The sequence below is a fragment of the Carettochelys insculpta genome, chromosome 1 (genome assembly GCF_033958435.1).
Source record: "Carettochelys insculpta isolate YL-2023 chromosome 1, ASM3395843v1, whole genome shotgun sequence".
NCBI lineage: Eukaryota > Metazoa > Chordata > Testudines > Carettochelyidae > Carettochelys > Carettochelys insculpta.
This window is the reverse complement of record NC_134137.1, coordinates 378,352,621-378,377,025: the sequence shown is the minus strand read 5'-3', so window position 1 is coordinate 378,377,025 and position 24,405 is coordinate 378,352,621. Positions and strand designations below refer to the sequence as shown.

The window sequence follows — 24,405 nt, the reverse complement described above, 5'->3', positions numbered from 1 at the left end:
GGCTGGCGGCGCCCTGCTCACCAGCTGGGCAGTGCCTGACTCTCCCCTGGGCAGCAGCACACGCCCAGCTCACAGGAACACAGCCCCCAGCCCTCAGTACCAGGAGAGTCTCCCCGCCAGACTGAAGACCAGGCGCGCGCGCACACACACACACACACCCACACACATGCACACGGTCTGGATGAACACACGTTTGCACGCACACGGTCTAGATGTACACACTCACACACATATGCACACTATCTGGATGTACGGACATTAGCGCGTGCGCACACACACAGAGCTCGGATGTACACACACACACACACACACTATCTGGATGCACACACGTGGTCTGGATGTACCATTCCAGCAGAGCCGGGGCTGAGGACCACCCCAGCAACTGAGCTGAAGTTTCAGTTTCGTTTCTCAGCTCACTCTCCCTTTCTGCTTCCCCAGCCCCACGTGGGAGCTCACCGGCGAGCAGCCCAGCCTGCATATAAAGGCCAGTCTCCTCCGAACCGCGCCAGTCCAACTCCAGCCTGAGGCAGGACTCGGGGCTCCCCCTGAGCCAGGCACTTCCTCAGCGTGGGATAACCGAGCAGTGCAAGGAGCCCTCACCTGGGCTGGGGACACAGCTCCTCACCATGAGGTAGGGGCATGGGGGTGCTGGGTGGGGTGAGCTCGGCCAGCCAGGGCTGAATGCAGCCAGCTTCCGAACCGTCGCTCTGCTCCCTTTGGGGGCTGTGCAGCGAGGGCTTTTCGCTCTGTGGCAGGAGAGGACGAGGAGGGGGCCAATCTCTCGCGGACTATTCTGTCCCGTTGGCTCTCCAGGCTGGTACCTCGCTGGGCGACAGCCCCAGCTCGGTCACTTCACCAGCTGTCGCCTGCTGCAGCTTTCTCGCCTTGCTGTGACCTTCGGGTACCACCCGCCTCTTCCAGCTGTCAGCTCTGTTCTCCCTGCATCCCTCAGCATCGCCTGCCAGGGGACGTGTCCACCGGGGCAGAGGCACTGAACACGTCCATAGTCGGCCCAGGTGCATGGGCGTCCCTGGGGGAGCCCTCGGACACCCCCCGCAGGGCACTGGGCTTGGCAGAGCTCAGGGGCGGGAGCGCTGGGACGTCACTGGTGCAGGACAGCTGGTTCGGGGGTCGCTGTCTGCGCATCCTGCAGTAGCTGAGCTCTGCCGGGCCCTGGCTGCCCCTCCCCTGCCCCTGTGGGGGGGCTGTGGGGTGAAGGAGCCTGGTGGGGGAAGCCAGCGGCCAGGGTGGCGGCTCGCAGGAGTTGGGGTGGGAAGAGCGGGGAGCCAGGGGGTCACAGGGGTCAGGCCAAAGGTCCGTCCAGCCCGGCGTCCAGCCTGCCGACAGCGGCCCGTGCTGGGTGCCCCCGAGGGAGCGAGCAGGGCGGGCAGGGCCAGCGACCCCCTCCCCTGTGCACACACCCTCCTCCCCACACACTCGACGTGAGCGCCGCTTCCGATGAGTACGGGGCAGCCCCTCCCCTCCCCTCCCCTCCCCTCCCCACAGCAGCGTGGCCCGAAGGCGCTAGGGAAGGGGGGCTGCCCCGCGCCCACTGCAAGGGGCTGGCCAGGGAGAGCCGGGGTGGGAGGGGAAGGGCGTGAGCATGGGCAGGCAAGGTATGAGGCATGGGCAGAGCAGGAGCAGGGAGCGGGGCAGGGGAGGGGAGGGGAGGGGGATGGGCAGAGCAGAAGGGGGAAGGGGTGGAGCAGCAGTGGGGAGAGGGCTGGGGCAGGAGGGGCAGGGAAGGGGTGGGGGAGGGACAGAGCAGAAGAGGGGAGGGGGACTGGGCGGGAGAGGGGCAGAGGCAGGAGGGGCGGGGAAGGGGTGGGGACTGGGCGGGAGAGGGGCAGAGCAGGAGAGGAGGGGGAGGGGCGGGACAGGGGTGGGGGATGGGCAGAGCAGAAGAGGGGAGGGGGACTGGGCGGGAGAGGGGCGGAGCAGGAGAGGAGGGGGAGCGGCGGGACAGGGGTGGGGGATGGGCAGAGCAGAAGAGGGGAGGGGGACTGGGCGGGAGAGGGGCAGAGGCAGGAGGGGCGGGGAAGGGGTGGGGACTGGGCGGGAGAGGGGCAGAGCAGGAGAGGAGGGGGAGCGGCGGGACAGGGGTGGGGGATGGGCAGAGCAGAAGAGGGGAGGGGGACTGGGCGGGAGAGGGGCGGAGCAGGAGGGACGGGGAAGGGGTGGGGGACGGACAGAGCAGAAGAAGGGAGGGGGACTGGGCAGGGGAGGGGCAGAAGCAGGAGGGGCGGGGGAGGGACAGAGCAGAAGAAGGGAGGAGGACTGGGTGGGAGGGGCCGGAGCAGGAGGGGAGGGGCAGACGCAGGAGGGGCGGGGAAGGGGTGGGGGATGGGCAGAGCAGAAGAGGGGAGGGGGACTGGGCAGGGGGAGGGGCAGAAGCAGGAGGGGCGGGGAAGGGGTGGGGGAGGGACAGAGCAGAAGAGGGGAGGGGGACTGGGTGGGAGAGGGGCAGAGCAGGAGTGGGGGGAGCAGAGGCAGGAGGGGCGGGGAAGGGGTGGGGGATGGAGAGAGCAGAACAGGGGAGGGGAATGGGGGGGGAGGGGCACAGCAGGAAGGGAGGGGCACAGGCAGGAGGGATGGGGAAGGGGTGGGGGCCTGCGGGAGGGATGGGCAGAGCGGGGGCGGGGCAGGGCAGGGCACTTGGCCATCGCCTCTGCCCTGTTGCCCATTCCAGCTCCTGCCAATCAGGCTAAGGCGTTCCTGCCCCCCCGCCCGGCCTGGCTTAGGGCCACGTCGCCCAGGCACAGAGCTGGCCCTTGCACTGGAGGGCCACGGGGCTGGAGTGGCTGCGGGATCACCGGGGGCCTAGTGCCAGCAGCAGGAGTCGGCCCTGCCCTGCACTCGCTGCTGGTGGTGTGGGCCATGGGAAGCAGCGCAGCCCAGCCCCAGCCTGCTCGGCTCCACCATCTCCCCACCAGGCTGCGCCACTTCATCACTGCATGGGGAAGGGGACCCAGCCCCGGCCGGCAAGGTGGCTGGGCGCCCAGCTCTGGAGAGTGGAGCAGGCTGGGGGCAGGTGCTGCACTTCTGGCCAGTGGGGCGGGGAGGGTTCCTTGCTCCTGACCCCCCCCCCAGTTAATCCTGGGGCTGCATCACTCAGGGGAGGGGGTTGGGCAAAAGGGCACGATGGGGTCCAGAGGGGACAGAGCAGGGCTGGGGAGAAGTGGATTGTGGAAGGGCAGGATGGTGTGGGGCTGAGGTGGGGGAGGAGCAGGGGTGGGAAGAGACGGAGGGCAGAGCCCGGGGTGCAGGGTGCAGCTGGCCAGGGCCCCACACCCCCTCCAGATGGCCCTGTCCAGGAATTTATCTAGTTCTTTTCCTGAACCCTGGTATGGAATCAGAGACCCCCAGGGCTGGGGGAGAGCTCAGGAGGTCATCGAGTCCAGCCCCGGCTGAAGCAGGGCCCATTGGCCTTCTCAGCACCCTCGGGCAAGGAGTTCCCCAGGCTCCATGCTGCCGAGTCACGTCCCAGAGTGATGCTGGTGTTCGGGTTACGTGAGAGGTTAAATGACACTTCCCCCCTCGCTGGTTTCACCCCCGACCTGCTGTTACTGCCTCTATCACATCCCCCGTTGGCCTCTTTCCAAACTGGTCTGCCACAAGCCTTGGCATCCCTCCCCCTACGGCAGCTGGTCCTTACCCCTCATCCTTTTCTCCTCCTGCCCCCATGCAGCTGTCTGAGCCTGGGCCACCCCTCCACGCAGCAGGCACAGCAGGGGCAGGATGCAGCAGGCCTGGATCGCTGCACTTCAATGCCTGCAGAAAACATATTTATATTCTGCCGCTCCTCAGTTTCCCACTGCCTCTCTCCCAGGAGTGGGTCCTGGCCCCATTGAGACCCAGGACTGGGCTGCACTGGAGCCCCAGGGGGTCTGGCTGAGGAAGGCCCGAAAGCTGCATGGCACAGACCCAGTACTGGCAAGACACATGAGAATATATCTGAGGGCAGTGGGGCAAAAAGCCACTGTGGGCCCTGAGGCAAGGCGGGAGGGAGGCCGGTTCTGCGCCCCCAGAAGGGGTGGGACCATAGGGTGGAAAGGGTGAGGCCAAGAACAGAAGAGACAGAAAGCTGGGTGGGAGGAGGGTCGGCTCAGTGCGTTGAGCACTGGCTTGCTAAACCCAAAGTTGGGAGCTCAAACCTTGAGGGGCTATTTAGGGATCTGGGGCAAATAGATTTTAAAAAAAAAATGCCATGAGGGATGGTGCTTGGCCCTGCTGTGAAGGCAGGGACTGGACTGGATGACCTCTGAGGTCCTGTCCAGCTCTCTATGAGACAGTAACAGAGACGGAGCTGTGCTGGTCTATATACTACCAAAAAAAAAAAGCAGCCAAGTAGCACTTTAAAGACTAACAAAATAATGTATTAGGTGGTGAGCTTTTGTGGGACAGATCCACTTCTTCAGCCCATAGCCACACCAGAACAGACTCAATATTTAAGGCACAGAGAACCAAAGAGTAATCAAGGTTGACAAATCAGAAAAAAATTATCAAGGTGAGCAAATCAGAGAGCAGAGGGGCAGAAGGGTGGGGGGGGAGTCAAAAATTAGATTAACCCAAGTATGCAAGAGTCCCTATAATGACCAGAAAATTCACATCTCAGTTCAAACCACATGTTAATGTGTCAAATTTGAATATAGAAGAGAGTTCAGAAGAATAACAACATAAGAACACTCCTGATTCACAAACCACATAAGAACACTCCTGATTCACAAACCGGTCAGTCAACATTTTAATGGAGTGGGTCATTCTATTGATGACTTAAAAGTTTGCATTTTAATGAAGAGGAATTTTCACAACAGTCTGCAAACAGAGGCTTCTGAACTCTCTATTATATTCAAATTTGACACGTTAACACATGGTTTGAACCAAGATGTGAATGTTCTGGTCATTATAGGGGCTCTCTTGCATATTTGGCTTAATCTAATTCTCGACTTCCCCCCGCCCCTTCTGCCCCTCTGCTCTCTGATTTGCTCACTTTGACAACTTTTTTCTGATTTGTCAACCTTAATTACTTTTTTGGTTCTCTGTGCCTTAAATATTGAGTCTGTTCTGGTGTGGCTATGGTCTGAAGAAGTGGGTCTGTCCCACAAAAGCTCATCACCTAATGAATTATTTTGTTAGTCTTTGAAGTACTACTGGAACGGCTTTTTTTGTTTCTCTGAGACAGGTGTATCTCCATATCGCAAACAAAAATTCTCCGGGCTGCCTGATGTTACCCCTTGACGTGACAAACACCTCTGACTACAGGTGTTCAGTGGGTCCAAGGATGGAAGAGGTGGGGCCAAGGGCCATCAACCCTTAGTGCCGCACAGACCACTGCTGAAGCCCTTCAAAGGGGCCCTGAGCTCCAAAGCAGCAGCTCCAGGTCCTGGAGTAACTGCCCCCTTCTCCCCCATCAGCCTGCCTGTCTGGGTGGGGGCAGACGAGGGTGCACTGGCCACGTTGTTACCCCTGGCGGAAGCTGTACTGGTATGGGGAGGGCAGCCTGTGCTGTGATCCCACCTCTTGCAGCAGGACAGACGCACCCTGCGCACAGCATTCCGGCAGCGTGATTGGGCCTTCCCACTTCCACACATTATGAGTCAGGCCCTGGGGGGCTCCTTGCAGAAAGGGCCTGCGATGACTCTTTTGGCTTTGATTCACGTACCTCAAACATTCCTGTTAACCACTAGTTTCAGGCCTCCAGCTGAACAGCTCAACAAAACCACCACCACCAAATGCTCCCCCGAGCAGCTCTGGGGGCGGAGGGGATATCGAAGTGGTCAGTACATTGTGACCAAGCCTTGCACATTGTTACGTCCCTGTAAGACACTCTCCGGCTTGATGGATATTACCCCGCAGTGGAGCGTTCTGTAAGCTGACAAACCCCTCAGACGGTGGGTGTTCAGGGGCAGCTCTGGTTTTGCAGTGGAGCCATCTAGGATACAGGAAGTACTAAGGGGATTTTACAAAAGCAGCTTCAACCCATGCCCAGGAGAGTGAGGCTGGCAGAATTCACTCCGCCCCGGCGGCTTCTCATTTTCTCCTCTCTTTGCAGCACCCTGCAGCTGAAGCAGAAGCTGGAGAGCCTCCAGTGCCATTTCACCTGGAACTTTGAAATGAGGGACAAGGTAGATGCTTTTCACCTCCTCCAAACGCTGGCTGGCAGGATTGCCCACACTCGCTACCAGAACCAGCCCGCGCTCCTTGCCCTGAGAGCGTATCTCTGCCACCTGCAAGGGCAATATGAAAACGCTCTGCAAAGCCTTAGTGAAGCCGAAGAGATGCTGCAAAGAGATCACCCAGATAACTTCCCCCGCCAGGTCCTGGTCATTTATGGAAACTACGCCTGGATCTATTATCACCTGGTCCATTACGATTTGGTTGAGCTTTACCTGGACAAGGTTAGCAAGATCTGCAGCTCCCTGAGGAGCTGTTGTTCATATGCAGCTCTGATTCCTGAGGTCCATGCACAGAAAGGCTGGTCTCTCCTGGCAGTAGGCTTCCGCAATGGCAAAGATGCCACAAAGTGTTTCCAGTTGGCATTAAGAGAAGACGAAGCCAATGGGGAATATCTTGCTGGCCTGGCAATCGCTGTCTATGCATCATGGACTCACTCACAGAGTTTTGTATTTTGGGAAGCAGCCAAAAAGAAGTTGTGGGCCATTATTCAAAAACAGCAGCAAAACTATGAAGCTAAGATGTATTTAGCCAAGATTCTTAAGAAGTGTGATAGAGATCAAGCAGAAGCCCTCCTAGAAGATGTTGTTCAGAATAGCCAGGATCCTGAGGTCCTGAGAAATGCAGCCATGTTCCTTCATCCACAATTCGTAGAAAAAGCAATTGCTATTCTACAGCGAGCAATCTCTCTGAACCCCAGTTACCATCTCCTTTACTATGACCTTGGAGTCTGCTACAAGAAACAACTGGAAGAGGTCGAAACGGGCAAAGAAGAAATATTGACAGCCGCCATTGAGACCTTCAAGAAGGCTGTGCAGAAAGACCCAGCCTCTGTGTTTTCAAAGCTGGCATTAGCTGAAATGTATGGAGAGAACTCACCTAACTACCAAGAAGAGATTTATCTCGGTCTCATGAGTAAAATGCCTGACCTCAGCAAGAAGTGTCAGCAGGCCATCTACCTTCACTGGGGGAACTTCCTTTTCCACAAGCGGAAGGCAGTGCACAAGGCGGCTCAGATGTACAAAGCAGGTTTCACCATTCCAGACAACTACCCAGAGAGGCAAAAACTGAAAATCCGGTTGGAAGAGGTGGCAGAAGAATTCCAGCAGAACTCCCAAAGCACCGAGGCTCAGGCCATTCTCAACTTCATTCAAGCGAATGAAAGTCCCTGGGACAGGAGGAAGTCTTCTGGTACCAACAGCAGAGCAGGAGACTGGAGATGTAGGGGAAATGGGGGATCCTCTCCCTCCCCTGGGGATCAAGTCACTTACCCTGAACAGTTCCAACCAGGGGCACATCCTGCGCCTGCTGCTTCTCACCATTACCATTAGCTGTTTATATTGTGGCAGTGCCTAGGAGCCCCAGACATGGACCGGCGCCCCCCCGTGTGTGGTGCCAGTGAGCCCACAGTCTGAGACAAGAGCCAGCAGGAGGGAGCCGACAGACAGCTGGCGGAGCACAAGACGACACGGTCAGCATAACGGGCAACAGTCTCAGCTCACCAGCCCCTGGCGAGTGGTTGGTCAGCATTGCTGCAGCACAGAGATTAGCTGCCGGTCCTGAGCAGCTGTTCCTATGCAGAGGGGACAGTGCAAGGGCCCTTGTCTCCAGGAGTTTTTCTAACAGTTGAGCGGTTGCAGTTGCCAAGCTGAGTGCTTCCAGCCTGTCCATACCATTATTACCAGTCTTTGCTTTCTGCACCTCTCCCTGACAACGTCTCAGGCCCCAGTAGCCCCAGCACATCAGGCAGCAGATATGGTTTTATTTCATCACCAGTAAAAGAACCAGCGAAAACAGAACTGCACCCATCTCCCCGTGCTGGAGCATCGCGTCTCCTGCCCGTCCGTTGCATCGGGGTAAGCAGCAAGCACAGGAACCTGCGGGCATGTCGAGCTCACAGCTGAGCACCGGGACAGTCGCTAACCAAGCAGGAGCCACGGCCGGTGTTTCGAAGCCGGCTCAGTTGGAATTGTGCGTTGGGTGACCAGCCGTCCCGCTTTTCACACGACTGTCCTGTATTTAAGGCCCCTTTCAAGGGTCCCGTCTTGAAAAAGAAAACAGGCAAATTGTCCCGTATTGTTAGTGCCAGGTCTCCCCAGGTCAGCCCGCGGTGAGCCTCCTTCCACCAGCACTCACCCCTGCCCCGAGCTACCTTCCACCAGCACTCACCCCTAGCTACCCCCTCCTTGCCCCGAGCTACCTTCCACCAGCACTCACCCCTAGCTACCCCCTCCTTGCCCCGATCTACCTTCCACCAGCACTCACCCCTAGCTACCCCCTCCTTGCCCCGAGCTACCTTCCACCAGCACTCACCCCTAGCTACCCCCTCCCTGCCCCGAGCCTCCTTCCACCAGCACTCACCCCTAGCTACCCCCTCCCTGCCCCGAGCTACCTTCCACCAGCACTCACCCCTAGCTACCCCCTCCCTGCCCCGAGCTACCTTCCACCAGCACTCACCCCTGGCTACCCTCTCCCTGCCCCGAGCTGTCCCCTGCCCACACCCCGAGGCACACCTGCTACCCCCTGCCTGCACCCCCACAAACACATCTCTGTATTAAGTCTTTGGTACGAGCTCTCTCCCCTTTCACTGAATTGCAGGCCCTGTTGAGATGGGAAGGGATAAGGCAGGAAAAGCAGCACCTTGGGAAGGGGCTAGGAGCCAGATCCCAGGGCAATGCAACCTGTGAAGTGGCTCCTTGACAGAAGATGGGCCAGACAGACATGCTGGGATTCAGCAGCAAATACCCACCTCTGGAAGCCCCCTCTCTGGAGAGGAATGCGGCTGCATGAAGCCAACACCCAGAAGAAGGCGCCACAGATGAGGATGTGCCTATGCATGTGGTGACACACAATTTTGCACATGCATGGGCAGAGCTGCTCTAGAGCTAGGGTGTCTCACAGGGGGACCCCGGGTCTCGTCACCCTCAGAGCACTGATCTGGATCAGCAGTGCCCAGCTCCACCCCTTCCCCATCTAACTCACCTGGCCAGTGAACTTAGGGGGGCAACTGTTGGTAACATTACAGGACAGAGTGTGCCTGTCTGTGTGTAAGAAAGATCTCATACGTATATGGTAAGCGTTCATGTTGTACCTTCAATAAACGCGGCATATTGCCTTTTCCCCTGACTAAGCTCCTGCGTGCTCCTTAAAAGCATAACGCTCTGATTTAACCACCTATACGCACACAGCAAGAAGTCCTGTGGCAACTTATAGACTAACAGATATTTTGGAGCAGAAGCTTTTGTGGGCAAAGACCCGCTTCAAATCCCCCCCACACTCATGCATCTGACGAAGGTGCCACAGGACTTCTTGTTGTTTTTGAAGATACAGACTAACTCAGCTACCTCTCGGATGTGTGTGGAATCATGTCATTCCAGGTTCATTAAAATCCTGCTTTTGAAGACATTACCACTTATTCCCCACTTTATAAAGCCATGGGGGCAAACTACCTCGCTGACAGTACTGTTTGTAACTTTAGGGCCGTGTCTACACTAGCACCAAACTCCGAAATGGCCATGTAAATGGCCATTTCGAAGTTTACTAATGAAGCGCTGAAATACATATCAGCGCCTCATTAGCATGCGGGCGGCCACGGGCGCTTCGAAATTGACATGGCTCGCCGCCGCGCGGCTCGTCCCGACAGGGCTCCTTTTCAAAAGGACCCCGCCTACTTCGAAGTCCCCTTATCCCCATCTGCTCATAGGAATAAGGGGACTTCGAAGTAGGTGGGGTCCTTTCGAAAAGGAGCCCCGTCGGGGCGAGCCGCGTCAATTTCGAAGTGCCGCGGCTGCCCGCATGCTAATGAGGCGCTGAATATGTATTTCAGCACTTCATTAGTAAACTTCGAAGTGGCCATTTACATGGGCATTTCGAAGTTTGGGGCTAGTGTAGACATAGCCTAGATTTGTTAAAATCTGCACTGAGGTGGAAGTAAGGTTGAGAGGACATGCAAGTCTTCGAAAAGTAAAAGAACATTACAAGGATGTTGGAATTATCCCGCAAGCCCAAGCATTACAGCCTCACTAAATTCAGAAATAAAGTTGCTCCTGAAAGAAATCCAAACATTCGCGGGAATACAGATGCAGACAAAGAACCACAACTGTACAGTTGTGATTAAGACATTTTTGTGTGTGTCTACCGCTCCTGGATGGAACTAAGTGTAAAGGAGAATAAGTGTGAGTAGCCATTCATTTTAGACACCAGCTCCCTGAGCTGTTACTGAACTTTGTGTTGGTAACTCCTTGGTGGGTATGTCTGTGAGAGACAGATAGACAGAGTCCATTCCTAGTTATACCAGCGTAGCCCTGCACTGATCTATAACCATGGAGGGTTTGGCTGGTTGATTGTACCTGGTCCTTCTGAGAGAAAATTCTTGAATCTTCATAAAAGTGCCAAAGCCTGGATGTTGAATGGGTTTAAGATTTTTTTTCCTCCCCAGTTGCCCGTCCAGAAAACGATATGTGTTTTCTTCCTCCCAGTCCAAGCACACAGAAATGCTGATTGGGGTTCCTAAGAGGCTCTGTCTGGGATTTGTTGCTGTTCCCTGTATGCAGCTGGGAACCTGTATTTGCGACTCCACAAACTTGTAACTAACAGGCAAAAATACACAATTCTATTCTTTCCTCTAATACCCCTCAGGTCACCTCTGCCTTCCACCACCAGAGGGCACTAGCCACCTCTCTGTCTACACATGAAGTTGGAGTACAAACACCAGAAACACCACCCCTGATGTTATCACTGCAAATCTGGTGGCTGACCTACGTAACTTCGTTCTCACCCACAATTATTTCCCATTTGGGGGCAATTTATACCTCCTGATTAGTGGCACTGCTATGGGCACCTGCGTGGCCCCACAGTATGCGAACATTTTTATAGCCAACTTAGAGCAACGATTTTTAGCTCTTGTCCCGTTTCCCCTCCTTTTCTGACGCTACATCGATGACATCTGTATCATTTGGACCCATGGTAAAGAGACCTGGAAGACTTCCACAGAGATTTTAACAACCTGCACGCTACCATCAATCTCAGCCTTGACTCTTCCACATGAGAAACAGATTTCCTGCATATCACAGTACAAATCACTAATGGCCACATCAACACCGCCCTCTACCACAATCCCACTGACTGCTACACTCACCTACATGCCTCCAGCTTCCATCCAGCTTACACCACACGATCCCTCGTTTACAGACAAGCCCTTAGACACAATCACATCTGCTCTGATCCTACTGACAGAGACCAAAAACTACAAGACCTCTACCAAGCATTTATAAAACTGAACTGCCCACTGGGAGAAGTAAAAAAAACAAATTGAAAGGGCCAGTTGAATACCCAGAAACCAGCTACTTCAAGGTAGGCCCCAGAAGATCAGCCGCAGAACACTGCTTATCACCTATAGCCCCCAACTCAAACCCCTACAATGCATCATTAAAAATCTACAACCTATTCTGGATCAGGATGCTAAACTCCAGAAGGCCCTAGGTGACAGGCCTGTCCTTTCCTATAGACAACCTCCTGACCTTAGAAAGATTCCCACTAGCAATCACAGGCTATACCACAGTAATACTAATCCTGGAACTTTTCCTTGCAACAAACCCTGCTGCCAGCTTTGTCCACATATTTATTCTGGCGATACCATCACTAGACCTAACCATGTTAGTTAGAAGATCAAAGGCAAACTGGAGAAATGGCCCCAGAAGATCAATAACAGAACACCACTTGTCATCACCTACAGCCCCCAACTCAAACCCCTGCAATGCATCATTAAAAACCTACAGCCTATTCTAGATCATGATGCTACTTTCCAGAAGGCCCTAGGTGACAGGCGTGTCCTTTCCTATAGACAACTTCCTAACCTAAGGAAGATTCCCACCAGCAACCACAGGCTACATCACAGTAATACAAATCCTGGAACTTTTACTCGCAACAAACTCCACTGCGAACTTTGTCCACATATTTATTCTGGGGATACCATCACTGGACTCAAGCATGTTAGTTACAAGATTGAAGGCACATTCTTGTACAATTCCAGCAATGTTATACATGCCATTATCTGCCAGCAATGCCCTGCCACAATGTATATTGGACAGGCTGGGCAAAACCTTCACCAAAGAATAAATGGACACAGAGCAGACATCAGGAATCTCGATACACATAAGCACTTCAATGGAGTGGGCCATCCTGTTAAAGACCTGAGAATTTGTGTCCTAGAACAAAGAGACTTTAAAAACAGATTATAGTGAGACATTTCTGAACTGGAATTCGTATTCAAATTCGACACATTAACACGTGGTATGAACAGACACACCAATTACCTCACACCTTACAAGGACCGCTTCCTCTCCTTTGATGCTCATAATTATCTCAAGCAGAACACATAACATCCCCACTCCCCCACCCTCTTCCTTCAGTCCTATGTACTTAATTTGTCAGTTTTTATTGACATTTTTGTTTAGTCCTCTGTACTTATAAATGTAAGTCTGCATCGGAAAGGAGATTGAACTGAGGAAGTGGGTCTGTCCCACGAAAGCTCATCACCGAATAAATCATTTTGTTAGTCTTTAAAGTGCTACATTTCTGCTGTTTTGTTTTCTCTGTCAACAGCTAACCCAAGGCCCTTGGCAGGAATCCCAGCAGTATCCCTGGGCCCCCAGAGCTTGGGAACAGCCTCACACCTCACCAGTTCTTTGTTCTGCTGGGCTCTTCTAGACGCTGGTCACAGATTGCTCCTAGCTGCACCTGAGCAGCTCTGCGCTAATGTAACGATGGCAGGTCTGCAGGCCCAACCGCAGCAGTTTTGGAGGGAGGAACATGCTGGTTTGTAAAAGCAGACCGCAATTACGTCAAGTATAAAGCAGGTCAAAATCATCGTGCAATGAGTGAGCACGAGAGGTTAACGCAAAATGCGAGTGTAAACGGGGATTGGTAATGTGATTTTGTTACAGCACACTGAAAAGGTACACAGTAGGGATGGGTTTATAGAAATTCCTATCTGGGATCTCAGGGGGTGGAGAAGAAAGGCCGTAATCCAGTCTGAGGAAGGCTTCTGAGGGCCTACTCCCTCTCCACCCACGTTCTCCACTCACAGCACCATCCCCTTGCAGCAGCTCTCTCCATGGACAGAAAGTGGTGTGCAGGGGTCTCACAGCTTCCCCTTGTCACCCTCCCTTTCCTAGTGCTAGCGGCCAAGAGCATGCTGGGATATCTAGTCCCTTCCCTGCTCCAGAGCCTGGTCTGTAAGCGGGGATCTGGCCAACGAACTACAACTCCCAAGGTGCCTTGGGTTCCCCCATCATGCCCTGCAGGCTCCTCCTCCTCCCCCCTCCCCCGCACAGTGCAGCAGAGAAGAAGGGAGAGAAATTGGACTCACACACACACACACACACACACACATGCCAGATTGTACCTGGCTTTTCCACGAGAGAAAATCACAGTCACCAACTTGCTGCTTTAATCCCCCAGGCATGGTTTCCACTGATTACTGTCAGGCCTCTGCTTGTAAGAGGCTGAGCTAAGCTGCACAGGTCCAGGAGCCGTGTGTCCTCTAATTTTTTCCATCCACATGCAGAATAAAGTTTGTTCCGTGCACAGTCATGTGCGGATGGGCACCACCAATAGAAACACAGGCTGCCAGCTCTGGTTGGCTGGGGCACTCTACTAATCAGTTGGGCAGCAACTGATCTCTCCTGGGCAGCCACCCAAGTGTGCAGCTTACACGGAACCTACCCAGGAGTTAGAATTTGTAAAAGAAAAGCAGAGCCAGGAACTGAAGTAATTTCACTTGAAAGAAGATAGGTTTTGGCAACCCAGCCACAGTGGCAATTTGCTAATGAGGGGGAACCAAACAGTGACACTCAGCACAGACACAGGGAAACAGCCTGGTTGAGTTTCACGGTCCCAGCTAAGGGTGACAAGGTAACTCTTCGCTCCCCACCTTCAGCAACCTCTGCTGCTGGGAAGAGGGAGATTCAATCAGCATTTATGATCTGGAAAGGAGGCAAAGCAGTGAGGGAGCAAAACTTGCAGATGACCAAACTTGCTGCTGGAGATGGACTTTGGCACCTCTGCTGAGCCTTGCTGGGGTACGAGGGGCTGTCTCTGCAACTGAGGCCACAGTTACTCATATTTTGCTTCTTGGTCAAGGGATATGAGCCTTACTTAGGAGCTGAGTGATCCTAGGTTCAAATCCTAGACAAGTCCTGTCCTTAGACCTCAAGGAAAAATTGCCTATCTGTCAGGGTGGTTAAACACCGGAATAAATTGCCTCAGGAGGTTGTGAAATCTCAATCACTGGAGAGATTTAAGAACAGGTTAGACACCTACCAGGGATGATCTAGATGGTGCTTGGTCCTGCCATGAGGGCAGAGGACTGGAGTCGATGACCTCTCGAGGTCCCTTCCAGTTCTAATGTTCTATGATTCTATGTTACACCTTTGCGCTGAAGAAGACGACGACAAACTCATCACTTGGAGGATGCAGACTATTTCTGAATGCTTGGCTTGGCAACACTGTGTCCATGGAACATGGCAAGAGTCACATTCCTGTTCCCTTTGAGCCGGTCCCATGCCAGAGCTACTAAAGAAGCTGAGCAGTCACGGAATGAGGCCAAACACCGTCCTGGGTCAACCACTGGCTGGAAGACAGGCACAAAGAGCAGGTCGAGACGGTCAGTTTCTGTCACCAGCAAACACTGACAGAGGGGCTGTGGACGAGCTCCAGAGTTCAACATTCGGGTTCACTCTCCCTGATCCAGCACCCTCAAGACCTGACCAGTCCCGAACAAGGGAGTTTTCCAAACCAGGCAATGTCAGGCCTCCCGGCTCAGCTGGGGGCTGCCAGCCTGGCTCCCTTCCTGGCTGCCGCCCCATTCCCTGCCACCAAGTGGGGCTCTGCTCCCCACCTCCAGCAAACTCTGGTTCCAGAGCTCTCTGGTCCAGCAACATCCATGGTCCAGAGGCCATGGCCCAGGGAGATTCAACTTGTATTTATAGTCTGGAAAGGAGGCAGAGCAGTGAGGTTGCACAACGTGCAGATGACAACTTGCTTAGTGTGACTGGCCGTGACAGCACTTTGCTCACCTAGAGGGTCTCTGGGTCAGTGGATGGGGACCGAAGGTCGGTGCTGATCAATGCAAAGCACTGCACCTTGGAGGGAAACACGTACACCAGGGGCCTGCAACCCCCAGCACACATGCCACGGTTGGCATGCGGGCTGATTTTAAATGGCATGTGGCAGGGGCTCAGGCCTGCCCCTCCCGACCCCATGGAGCACAGCAGGGGGCCAGAGGGTGGGGCTGGGGCTGCAGCCTCGCCCCATAGCCCTGAAGAACCTGCAGCAGGCTTGTGTCACTGGGGGTAGGTGTGAAAGGTCCGGCCAGTAGGGAGGGTGCAGGAGTGGGCGGGGGTTGGGGGATTTGGATGGAAGTAAGGTGCAGCTGTGAATGGGAGTGCAGGAGAGGGTGGGGGTGATGGGTCGGGGTGGGAGAGAGGGTGCAAGAGTGGGTGGGGGTGATGGGTCAGGGTGGGAGGGAGGGTGCAGGAGTGGGTGGGGGTGATGGGTGGGGGTGGGAGGGAGGGTGCAGGAGTGGCTGGGGGTGATGGGTGGGGGTGGGAGGGAGGGTGCAGGAGTGGGTGGGGGTGATAGGTCAGGGTGGGAGGGAGGGTGCAGGAGTGGGCAGGGGTTGGGGGATTTGGATGGAGGTAAGGTGCAGCTGTGAGCAGGAGTGCAGGAGAGGGTTGGGGTGATGAGTGGGGGTGGGAGGGAGGGTGCAGGAGTGGCTGGGGGTGATGGGTGGGGGTGGGAGGGAGGGTGCAGGAGTGGCTCGGGGTGATGTGTCGGGGTGGGAGGGAGGGTGCAGGAGTGGCTGGGGGGGTGATGGGTGGGGGTGGGAGGGAGGGTGCAGGAGTGGCTGGGGGGGTGATGGGTGGGGGTGGGAGGGAGGGTGCAGGAGTGGCTGGGGGTGATGTGTCGGGGTGGGAGGGAGGGTGCAGGAGTGGGCGGGGGTTGGGGGATTTGGATGGAGGTAAGGTGCAGCTGTGAGTGGGAGTGCAGGAGAGGGTTGGGGTGATGAGTGGGGGTGGGAGGGAGGGTGCAGGAGTGGCTGGGGGTGATGTGTCGGGGTGGGAGGGAGGGTGCGGGAGTGGCTGGGGGTGATGGGTGGGGGTGGGAGGGAGGGTGCAGGAGTGGCTGGGGGTGATGTGTCGGGGTGGGAGGGAGGGTGCAGGAGTGGCTGGGGGTGATGGGTCGGGGTGGGAGGGAGGGTGCAGGAGTGGCTGGGGGTGATGTGTCGGGGTGGGAGGGAGGGTGCAGGAGTGGCTGGGGGGGTGATGGGTGGGGGTGGGAGGGAGGGTGCAGGAGTGGGTGGGGGTGATGGGTCGGGGTGGGAGGGAGGGTGCAGGAGTGGCTGGGGGTGATGGGTGGGGGTGGGAGGGAGGGTGCAGGAGTGGCTGGGGGTGATGTGTCGGGGTGGGAGGGAGGGTGCAGGAGTGGCTGGGGGGGTGATGGGTGCCGGTGGGAGGGAGGGTGCAGGAGTGGCTGGGGGTGATGTGTCGGGGTGGGAGGGAGGGTGCAGGAGTGGCTGGGGGTGATAGGTTGGGGTGGGCGGGTGCAGGAACAGGCTGAGGGTGGGGGACTGAGCAGGAGGGGATGTAGCAGCAGGGTGGGGAGGTCTGGGCAGGAGGAGGGGGCAGGGGCAGGCTGATGAAGGGAGGGTGCTTATCTCCCTGGAGCACCCTTACTGTCCCTGTCTCACAGGGCAACAACAGTGGGGAGAAAAGTGCCACCCTCCAGACACTGCCCCCCACTGCTCCAACTGGTGGGAATTCCAGACCATCCGAGCAGTGCGGGGAGCCTCTCTCCAGGCAGCCTCTGTGGCTGGGGCTCCCTGGCTCAGCAACATCCTTGGTCCCACCAGAGGTTCAGGAGATGTTCCATCTGTACAGAAGTCCCAGACGTTTGTAGATATTTAAAAAACCCGGCCGGGCAGAGCTGTAAACACCGAAACAGTAAAGCTCTGCCTCTTAACAGATTTATCAATGAAGCTGCTGTGAGTAGGACTATTGGTGACTATAGAAAGTATCACCAGCACTCGGACCGTACACAGGGGTCAAAAGTCGCATTTCGGAGCTCTGCCTCGGAAAGGTTGCTGACCCCTGACTTAAACGATGGGTCCGGCTCCCAGACACGAGGGAGCGCACAGGATCGGGACACAGCTCAAGCTCAGAAAAGGATCTTTCCAAGTGGCTCTGTCTTATTCCACACGTCTGCTCCCTGTCAGGCTCTCCGCTGCTCGCACAAACCCGTGCTCGGTCCTGCTTGCGCCGCCCACCCTCTGTTCAGCCACCACCGGCCTGCCCGCTAATTTCATCCACCCCTGGCAAAACACGAGTGCAAACCCTGCAAGCGAGGAGCGTTCCTAGCTGCATGCTTCAGCCAGGGTGAGCAAAGGGAATCCCCAGCCACTGGCATCAATGCACTGCAAGAAGAAAACCACCCTGAGCACTCAAGGCGAGTACAGAGAGAATTAAAAGCTGGCCATAGCTGGCCAATCAGGCCAGCAGATGGATTGCAGTACGCAGCGCACAGAGATCACAACAAGTATCAACACGTGCAGAACGTTGGTTCGAGTCCAAATCAAATTACCTGCATGCCGGGCTTGGAATCAGGAGCAGCAGAAGTGCAGAGCTTTGTTGCTGACTCAGCAACGCTGGAATAAATTGCCAAGGGAGGTTGTGGAATCTCCGTCTCTGGAGATATTTAAGGGCAGGTTAGACAAGTGTCTGTCAGGGATGGTCTAGACAGTACTTGGTCCTGCCATTGGGGCAGGGGGCTGGACTTGATGGCCTCTCGAGGTCCCCTCAAGTCCTAGCGTTCTATGATTCAGTGCACACAGCTCTGAAGTGGCCTGGCCCCAAGCCCCCCCACCCGGCTTGCAAACCCACCCCCAACATTTGGCCACTGGACCTCCCGCCATGCCCCAGTGGTGCAGGGATCTGGCCAGCAGCAGTGATCTGCCAGCACTGGTTGCGGGAGACAGATAATACAGGAGAATTTCCCAATTTTTAAGAAAACATTGGGACACCAGCAGGGGGCCTTCAACGCGGGACCACCCCTTTAAAAATGGGACATCTGGACACCCGTAACCCAAAGACATGCTAGGCAAAATACCTCCATCCCCTATCCATTTTAAAGTTACCCTCTGCCGAATGTGGCTATTCTAGTTTTGTCCAGGTATCATTCGTCTATGTGGGGGAAACTGAGGCACGTGCGGCTTCTGGTGCTGGGTTTGAGGTGACCCTGTTACAGACTGGATAAGAACAGCAAGACTGGGCCTACAAGGCCAAATCTGTCCTTGAGGCCACTCAGTAAATTTCAGGGATGGGGTTAAAATTCCACGTTTGACCCACTGCAAATCTGGCCCTGGTAGTTTTATAGCGTCCCTGCACTTGCTCGAAATATGTGTTCCCTCCAACACACACAACTGCCTGGACTAACCACACAGTTACAACAGGGTAACCTGCGTCCTTCACCCCGCACCTCTCCCCCATTTCTCTCTGTCCTTGTTCGTCAAATCAACCACTTAGCTTCTGGGCACGGCAAGGCTGTTCCTTTCAGGGATCTGCTGGGAGTGGCTGTGAGCCTGTTAAATAAGAAATAGCTCCACACTAAAACCGTGCTGGTGCCAGGAAGATCTTGTTATCCCTCAGGTTCCTCTGGGTGCAATGTGTTCGGTAGGTGACATGAGCTACACCACGCCCAGGACTGAACAAAGACTGGGAGCGGTTGGTCCGGGACAAAAGCAGTTTCTCCGCTCTTGATGTTCATGCCTCCAAATTAACTGCTGATAATGGGCCACATCCTCCATGACCGAACAGACCTTGTCAACTCTGGCCCAACATTCGACTGGATTCCCTCTTTAAATCCTCCTCCGGAACCCCCCACTCGTGCATCTGACGAAGTGGGTCTTTGCCCACGAAAGCTTCTGCTCCAAAATATCTGTTAGTCTAGAAGGTGCCACAGGACTTGTTGTTTCTGAAGATACAGACTAACTGGGCTACCCCTCTGACACTGATCACCATGCCAATGAGAATCACAGGCACTGCCAACCCTGCTTAAGTTCCTTGCTCTGGGTGGCCCAGAGCGCTCTGTCCTCGCTCCTTTGGTTTGAACTTTCAGCTATGTCATTGCATAACAATACAAAACGCACCAAACAAAGAGCACATCTTAGACTAACGACTGGCAGGGCAGAGCCTGCTGGAGGTACCGCAGATCCCAAAGGGGACCCACAGAGCATTGGGCCAAGGCTGGAGAAAGTTGCCTGGAATTAGGTGTGAGGGATTTTGCAGCACCACGCCGTCTCTTTGAGGACCACTGTGCTTGACTGACAGTTGGTTTCACAGAGGCCAGTTCTGTGCACTGCCAGGGCTGGCGCACTCTCATGGAAAACATTAGCAGGTGCTTAGCACCACATTCGCCACTCCCCACCGTTCCCACCCATCGGCAATCTCTACCAATCGGCTCCTACCCCTTTCTCCTAGAACCTCCTCAACACTGCGGACCAGGTGTTCCATGCTGTTCAGCAGGTGCTGGGAAGAAGTGGGAGGAGTTGGTTGGCGGGGCGGGGGGTGGAAAGAAGCAGGGAAGAGGCAGGATGGGGCTTACGAGAAGGGCTGGAGTGGGGGCATGATCCGGGCCTAGGCTAGGGTTAGATTCCAAAGGACTAGCCCAGTGCACGGCTTTGGGTAAGATCTCGGTATGCACTGACCTGGGAATGTGGCTGGTCCATTTGGGGACAGGACAACCCTGTGTGGATTTGGCGAGATTGGTTTTCATAACCTCTCATCCACGTAAGGAGGGACACTGGCTCTGGCACCAGGGAAGCTGGAGTGTCTGAGGATTTGCTTGTGTAAATCCTATGGCCAGGGAGACAGCAGAGGAGCTCTGTGTGGCTGGCTTGGTTTCTCTTATAGTGAAGGAACAGCAGCCTGGTTTTAAGCAATTTGCCCTGATTTGGCCCTCTCAGTCATGCCTAGGAACCCTCCATCTATTACAGCAGCACCCAAGTCTCACAGAAGGGCTGGATGGACCACACCCTACCAGGGCAGCAGGAGGCTGCTGGTGACTCCTGGTGTGTTCTGTGTGTGTTTAAAGCTGTTTACTGGCTTTGTGAGGGTTCTCTGTAATGATATCACCTTAAGCTTGCTGAGAAGCTGCTGGCTGGTAGTTGGGAATCGCTGTTCGTGGCCCTCTGCGAGAGAGCAAAGCACAAGAGCTGACACTTCAGCAGGCTGCCTTGCAGGAAATCTCACATGTAAGGCAAAGAGCTGGGCCACCTTAAAGCCCCTGCCAAGAAGGCAGTGGGACTAGAGTCTCTTCCCAGACATGGGTGATGCCTGGAGACCTGAGACTGACCAGTCTCCTCTTGAGTGGACCCTGAGAGATGAATACGAGTGTGATCACCCTGCAGCTGCGACATCAGGTTTTTGTTTTCAACTTCGCAGTGACACTAATGGGTAACAGCCCCCAATCAGCTGGGCGGTACTTGTGAGAAGACAAAGGGTGACCTGTGTTATATAAAATCCCGCAGCAGAACGCTCCAGCATCCCTCTGAAGCGGGACTGAAGCATAAGCTCAGAGATCAGCCCCGTGGGCAGCTCCCGGTACTAAAACAACTACCCCAGAATATCCAAGTAGTAGCGGTTTTCATTGAATTTGTGTACACTGCAAACACGGAACACTGTGCGCGTGCATTCAGCATGGGGCTACACCCTGCGTCGCTCCTCAGGAGAAGGCAAATCTTACTCTTGTGATCAAACTTCTGCAAAGACTTCTGTTTACCCAGGCAAAGAGCCTCACGAACAACTCTAGTGCTGGCGTGCCCAGCGGGTTTGAAACCACTCCCCCATTCCTCCACCCTTTCTTTGAGCGCTGCTTTTATTTATAACCATGAAATTTACTAGCAGGTTGCCAAGAAGGGAGGGCCCAAGTCTGGCACGCCTTGCTCTAAGAGCTCGTCTAGAAATTCACCAATTAAGTCGCCGACACATTTATATCTGTTGCACGACCAGAACAGATCACGTGAAAGCACATTTCAGCTGGACAGGTGGCTGCCGGCCCATGTGCTTAGCACACAGGACAAAGCTATAAACAGCCTACGTTTCAGAACGCACTGGAGATCTTAGAGGGGTGATTTACACTTTGCACCTGCATGACCTTTTGCAACCAGAAAATGTTTTCCCATTGAGGAGGCCGTATTAGCATTCAACAGCAGAGGTCCAGAGGAAGGATGCTGGATTTGTTCTGTTACGATTAACACGTAGCAAATTAGTTGAAGAACTGAGGGCTCAGCAGAATACCATTAATGGGATACGTAACTGATTAAACAGCAAAGGAGAACTAGGAACAGAATGATGATGGTTTGGAGGGTGGGTTCCACAGGGATCCGGTCTGGTCTGGTGCAGAGGTGGAAAAGATAAAAAGTACCTAAAAAGTTACCTGAGTAAAAGTGTTTGCACATGCGTGTGGTGTGTGCACACGCAGCAGAAAAGGACCTGGGGATTACAGCGGATGAGTTAACAGTATGCCCTTGTGAATGCACGAAGGCATCAAGAAGACGTGAGGAAGTGGCAAGTGGGGGCAGAGCAGGGGTGAGGAGTGGGCAGGGGAGAGGCATGGGCGGGAAAGGGGTGAGGCACGGTGGAGCAGGAGCGGGAGCGTGTGTGCATGCGTAGAGCAGCGATGGGAGGGACAGAGGCACGCAGCTAGCCCTAACCCTACACCAGTCACCTGTGGTTGTTTATCGGGAACACGGCATGGCAATCCCCGAAGTAAGGTCAGCAGCTGAAAACGTGAGGGCAAATCTTTGACAAGATCCCACTAAGTCGAAGCCATGTCATGACCAAGTCCAACTTCAGCGACGTCAGCTCTTTTCTGTTACCGATTAGACAGCTTGAAGTACGCGTTTTCTTCCCTAGTACTGTGCGTGAAACCCAGCCGGACCCACCGACGAGAGGAGTATTTCAATTATTTTTACGCTTCTGAAAACACTGGGAAAATGCTGAATGATCTGTAGGGTTCACATGTGCTGTGTTTTACAAATCTGCTGTGTCCGGCCTAACCATGTTAATCAGAAGATCAAAGGCAAACTGGAAAAATGTTTGAGGCAAATTGGATGAAGTTCAATACGGACAAATGCAAAGTGCTCCCCTGAGAAAGGAATAATCCATGTCGCGCACATAAAATGGGAAGTGGCCTCCTAGGAAGAAGTACTGCAGAAAAGAACCTACAGGTCATACAGGACCACAAGTTAAATATGAGTCAACTGTGTAGCATCGTAAAAAACCCCTCACACGTTATTTTGGGATGCATTAACAGGAGCATGATAAGTAAGACAAGATGTAATTCTTCTGCTCTAATCTGTGCTGATTAGTCCTCCTTTGGAGGATTGTGTCCAGTTCTGGGCACCACATTTCAAGAAAGATGTGGAGAAACTTGAGAAGATCCAGAGAAGAGCAACATAAATGATTGAAGATCTAGAAAAAATGACCTATGAGGAATGATTGAAGCACTGGGATTCTTAGTCTGCAAAAGAGAAGACTGAGAGAGAATGTAACTTTAAAGTTTCTAAAACGTTGTTACAATGAGGATGCAGAAAAATTATGCTCCATTTCTGATGAGCGAGACAAGAAGCAATGAATGGGCTTAAATTGCAGCAAGGGAGGTTTAGGTTGGACGTGAGGAAAAACTAACAAACTGTGAAGGTGGTTTAGCACTAGAGCAGGGGTGGGCAAAATATGGCCTGTGGACCAGACCTGTTCCACCCAACCACTGGATCCAGCCCACAGAGCAGCTACCTGCTGGTTTTAGGGGCTTCCTGTAGTTCTCTGCTCCAGGTGCCGAGTGGGAGGGGAAGGTTATGTATCTCCTGGCCCCTTGCAAAATATTTATGCTCTCACTGGCTGGTCAGATCCTGCACCACCTCTGTTAATATCATGGAAGAGTGAGGCCCTTGCCCACTTTCCAAATTCCCTCTGTTAAAAGTTATTGTCCACCTCTACACTAGAGGGAGGTTGTGGGATTGCCATCACTGGAGATTTCTGAGCCTTGCAGAAAAAACGCCTGTCAGGCATGATCTAGGTCAGGAGAGCAGGCCTCCTCTGGGGAACATGAAATTCCAAAAGACGGGTGCAGCACAGTCAGCTGCTGGGTCTCCAGCTTGTCCATCTCATTAAAAATGTTGAAACGTGTTACAGTTTTTATGTCTGGGTATTCACATTAATATACTGATTAATAAAAATTTTACATTCTACAGACTTATTTTCTTACACATGCCAAAAGGTTCCCCTCCTGCCCAGTACAAACCTAACCAACATTTCCATTGGTTTGAATCACATTGGACAGGTTCTGGAGCCCTGCTAATTGCAGGGATGAAAAGTGGGGACCAATGTAAAACGTTTGCTCACCCCTGGTCTAGATGGTGCTTGGTCCTATCATGAGCGCAGGGGACTGGACTTGATCACCTCTTGCGATTTCTTCCTGTTCTATGGGAGTAGCTGAGCCAGAGCATTGGAGTGGGGAAGAAGCTGTCTCCAAGCGGGTGGAGGTGGGGCAGGGGACTGGATAGGTGGGATGAGCAAGTCTGTGGGCAGGATAGTTAGGTAGGTGCATTTAAGGTTGGGACGGGACAGAAGCACCACAGGACACAGGCAGCCCCCAGTCATGTTTGGGGTGGGGTAAATGGGATAAGCGAGGCTGGAAGAGGGGCAACTTGTAGGGGTGTTTGAGTTCGGGGCTGGGCAGATTAAATGGATATGGGTTGGGGACAGGTGGGCAGCCCCCAGATCTGGAGGGAGGGCTGGGCAGCCACCAGGCATTTTTAGGATGGGGGTTGGGGAGATGGGATGGGATGGGTGGGGGAGGGCTTGGTAGCCCCATGTGTGCTGAAGGGGGAGGCCTGGGCAGTCCCCATGTGTGGTGGGGGGAGGGCTGGGATGGGTGGGGGAGGGTGTGCGGTGGGGCGGGGAGGGCTGAGCTGGGCGGCCCCCACGTGCGGTGGGGGAGGGGCACAGCGTTCGCGGCGTGCGGGGCTGGGCCCGGGGCGGGTGTAGGCGGCTGCCGGGAGGAGCCGGCCCGGCCTGGACGCGGAAGAAGAGGAGACAGGCCGAGCCCAGGCCCTGCGGAAACGGGCCCGGGCGGGAGTCTCCTTCCCGCCTCTCGGGGCGGGTCACTTCCGGG

At 54.6% G+C, this 24,405-nt stretch overlaps 1 protein-coding gene and 1 long non-coding RNA gene across 6 annotated transcripts; one reads left to right on the top strand and one right to left on the bottom strand.

The window, feature by feature from the left end:
• The first annotated feature begins 522 nt into the window (after positions 1–522).
• On the top strand, positions 523–7,781 carry LOC142001279 (interferon-induced protein with tetratricopeptide repeats 5-like). Of its 2 annotated transcripts, none has more exons than XM_074976346.1 (2): positions 523–631; positions 6,053–7,781. In XM_074976346.1, exons 1-2 carry the CDS (start codon positions 627–629, stop codon positions 7,503–7,505), a joined length of 1,458 nt encoding a protein of 485 aa, XP_074832447.1. In that variant the 5' UTR covers positions 523–626; the 3' UTR covers positions 7,506–7,781. The 2 variants fall into 2 exon arrangements, with proteins under 2 accessions (XP_074832447.1, XP_074832452.1); XM_074976351.1 differs by lacking the exon at positions 523–631 and adding an exon at positions 5,154–5,290.
• Positions 7,782–7,916: 135 nt separating this feature from the next.
• On the bottom strand, positions 7,917–24,356 carry LOC142001289 (uncharacterized). Of its 4 annotated transcripts, none has more exons than XR_012642444.1 (6): positions 23,634–24,356; positions 17,815–17,918; positions 13,580–14,806; positions 12,854–12,987; positions 10,524–12,394; positions 7,917–8,218 (listed from the first exon to the last, which is right to left on the bottom strand). It is a non-coding gene; the product is annotated as an uncharacterized LOC142001289 (long non-coding RNA). The 4 variants fall into 4 exon arrangements; XR_012642442.1 differs by having other exon boundaries at positions 10,524–12,380; XR_012642445.1 differs by lacking the exon at positions 10,524–12,394 and having other exon boundaries at positions 12,849–12,987.
• Between the last annotated feature and the right edge of the window lie 49 nt (positions 24,357–24,405).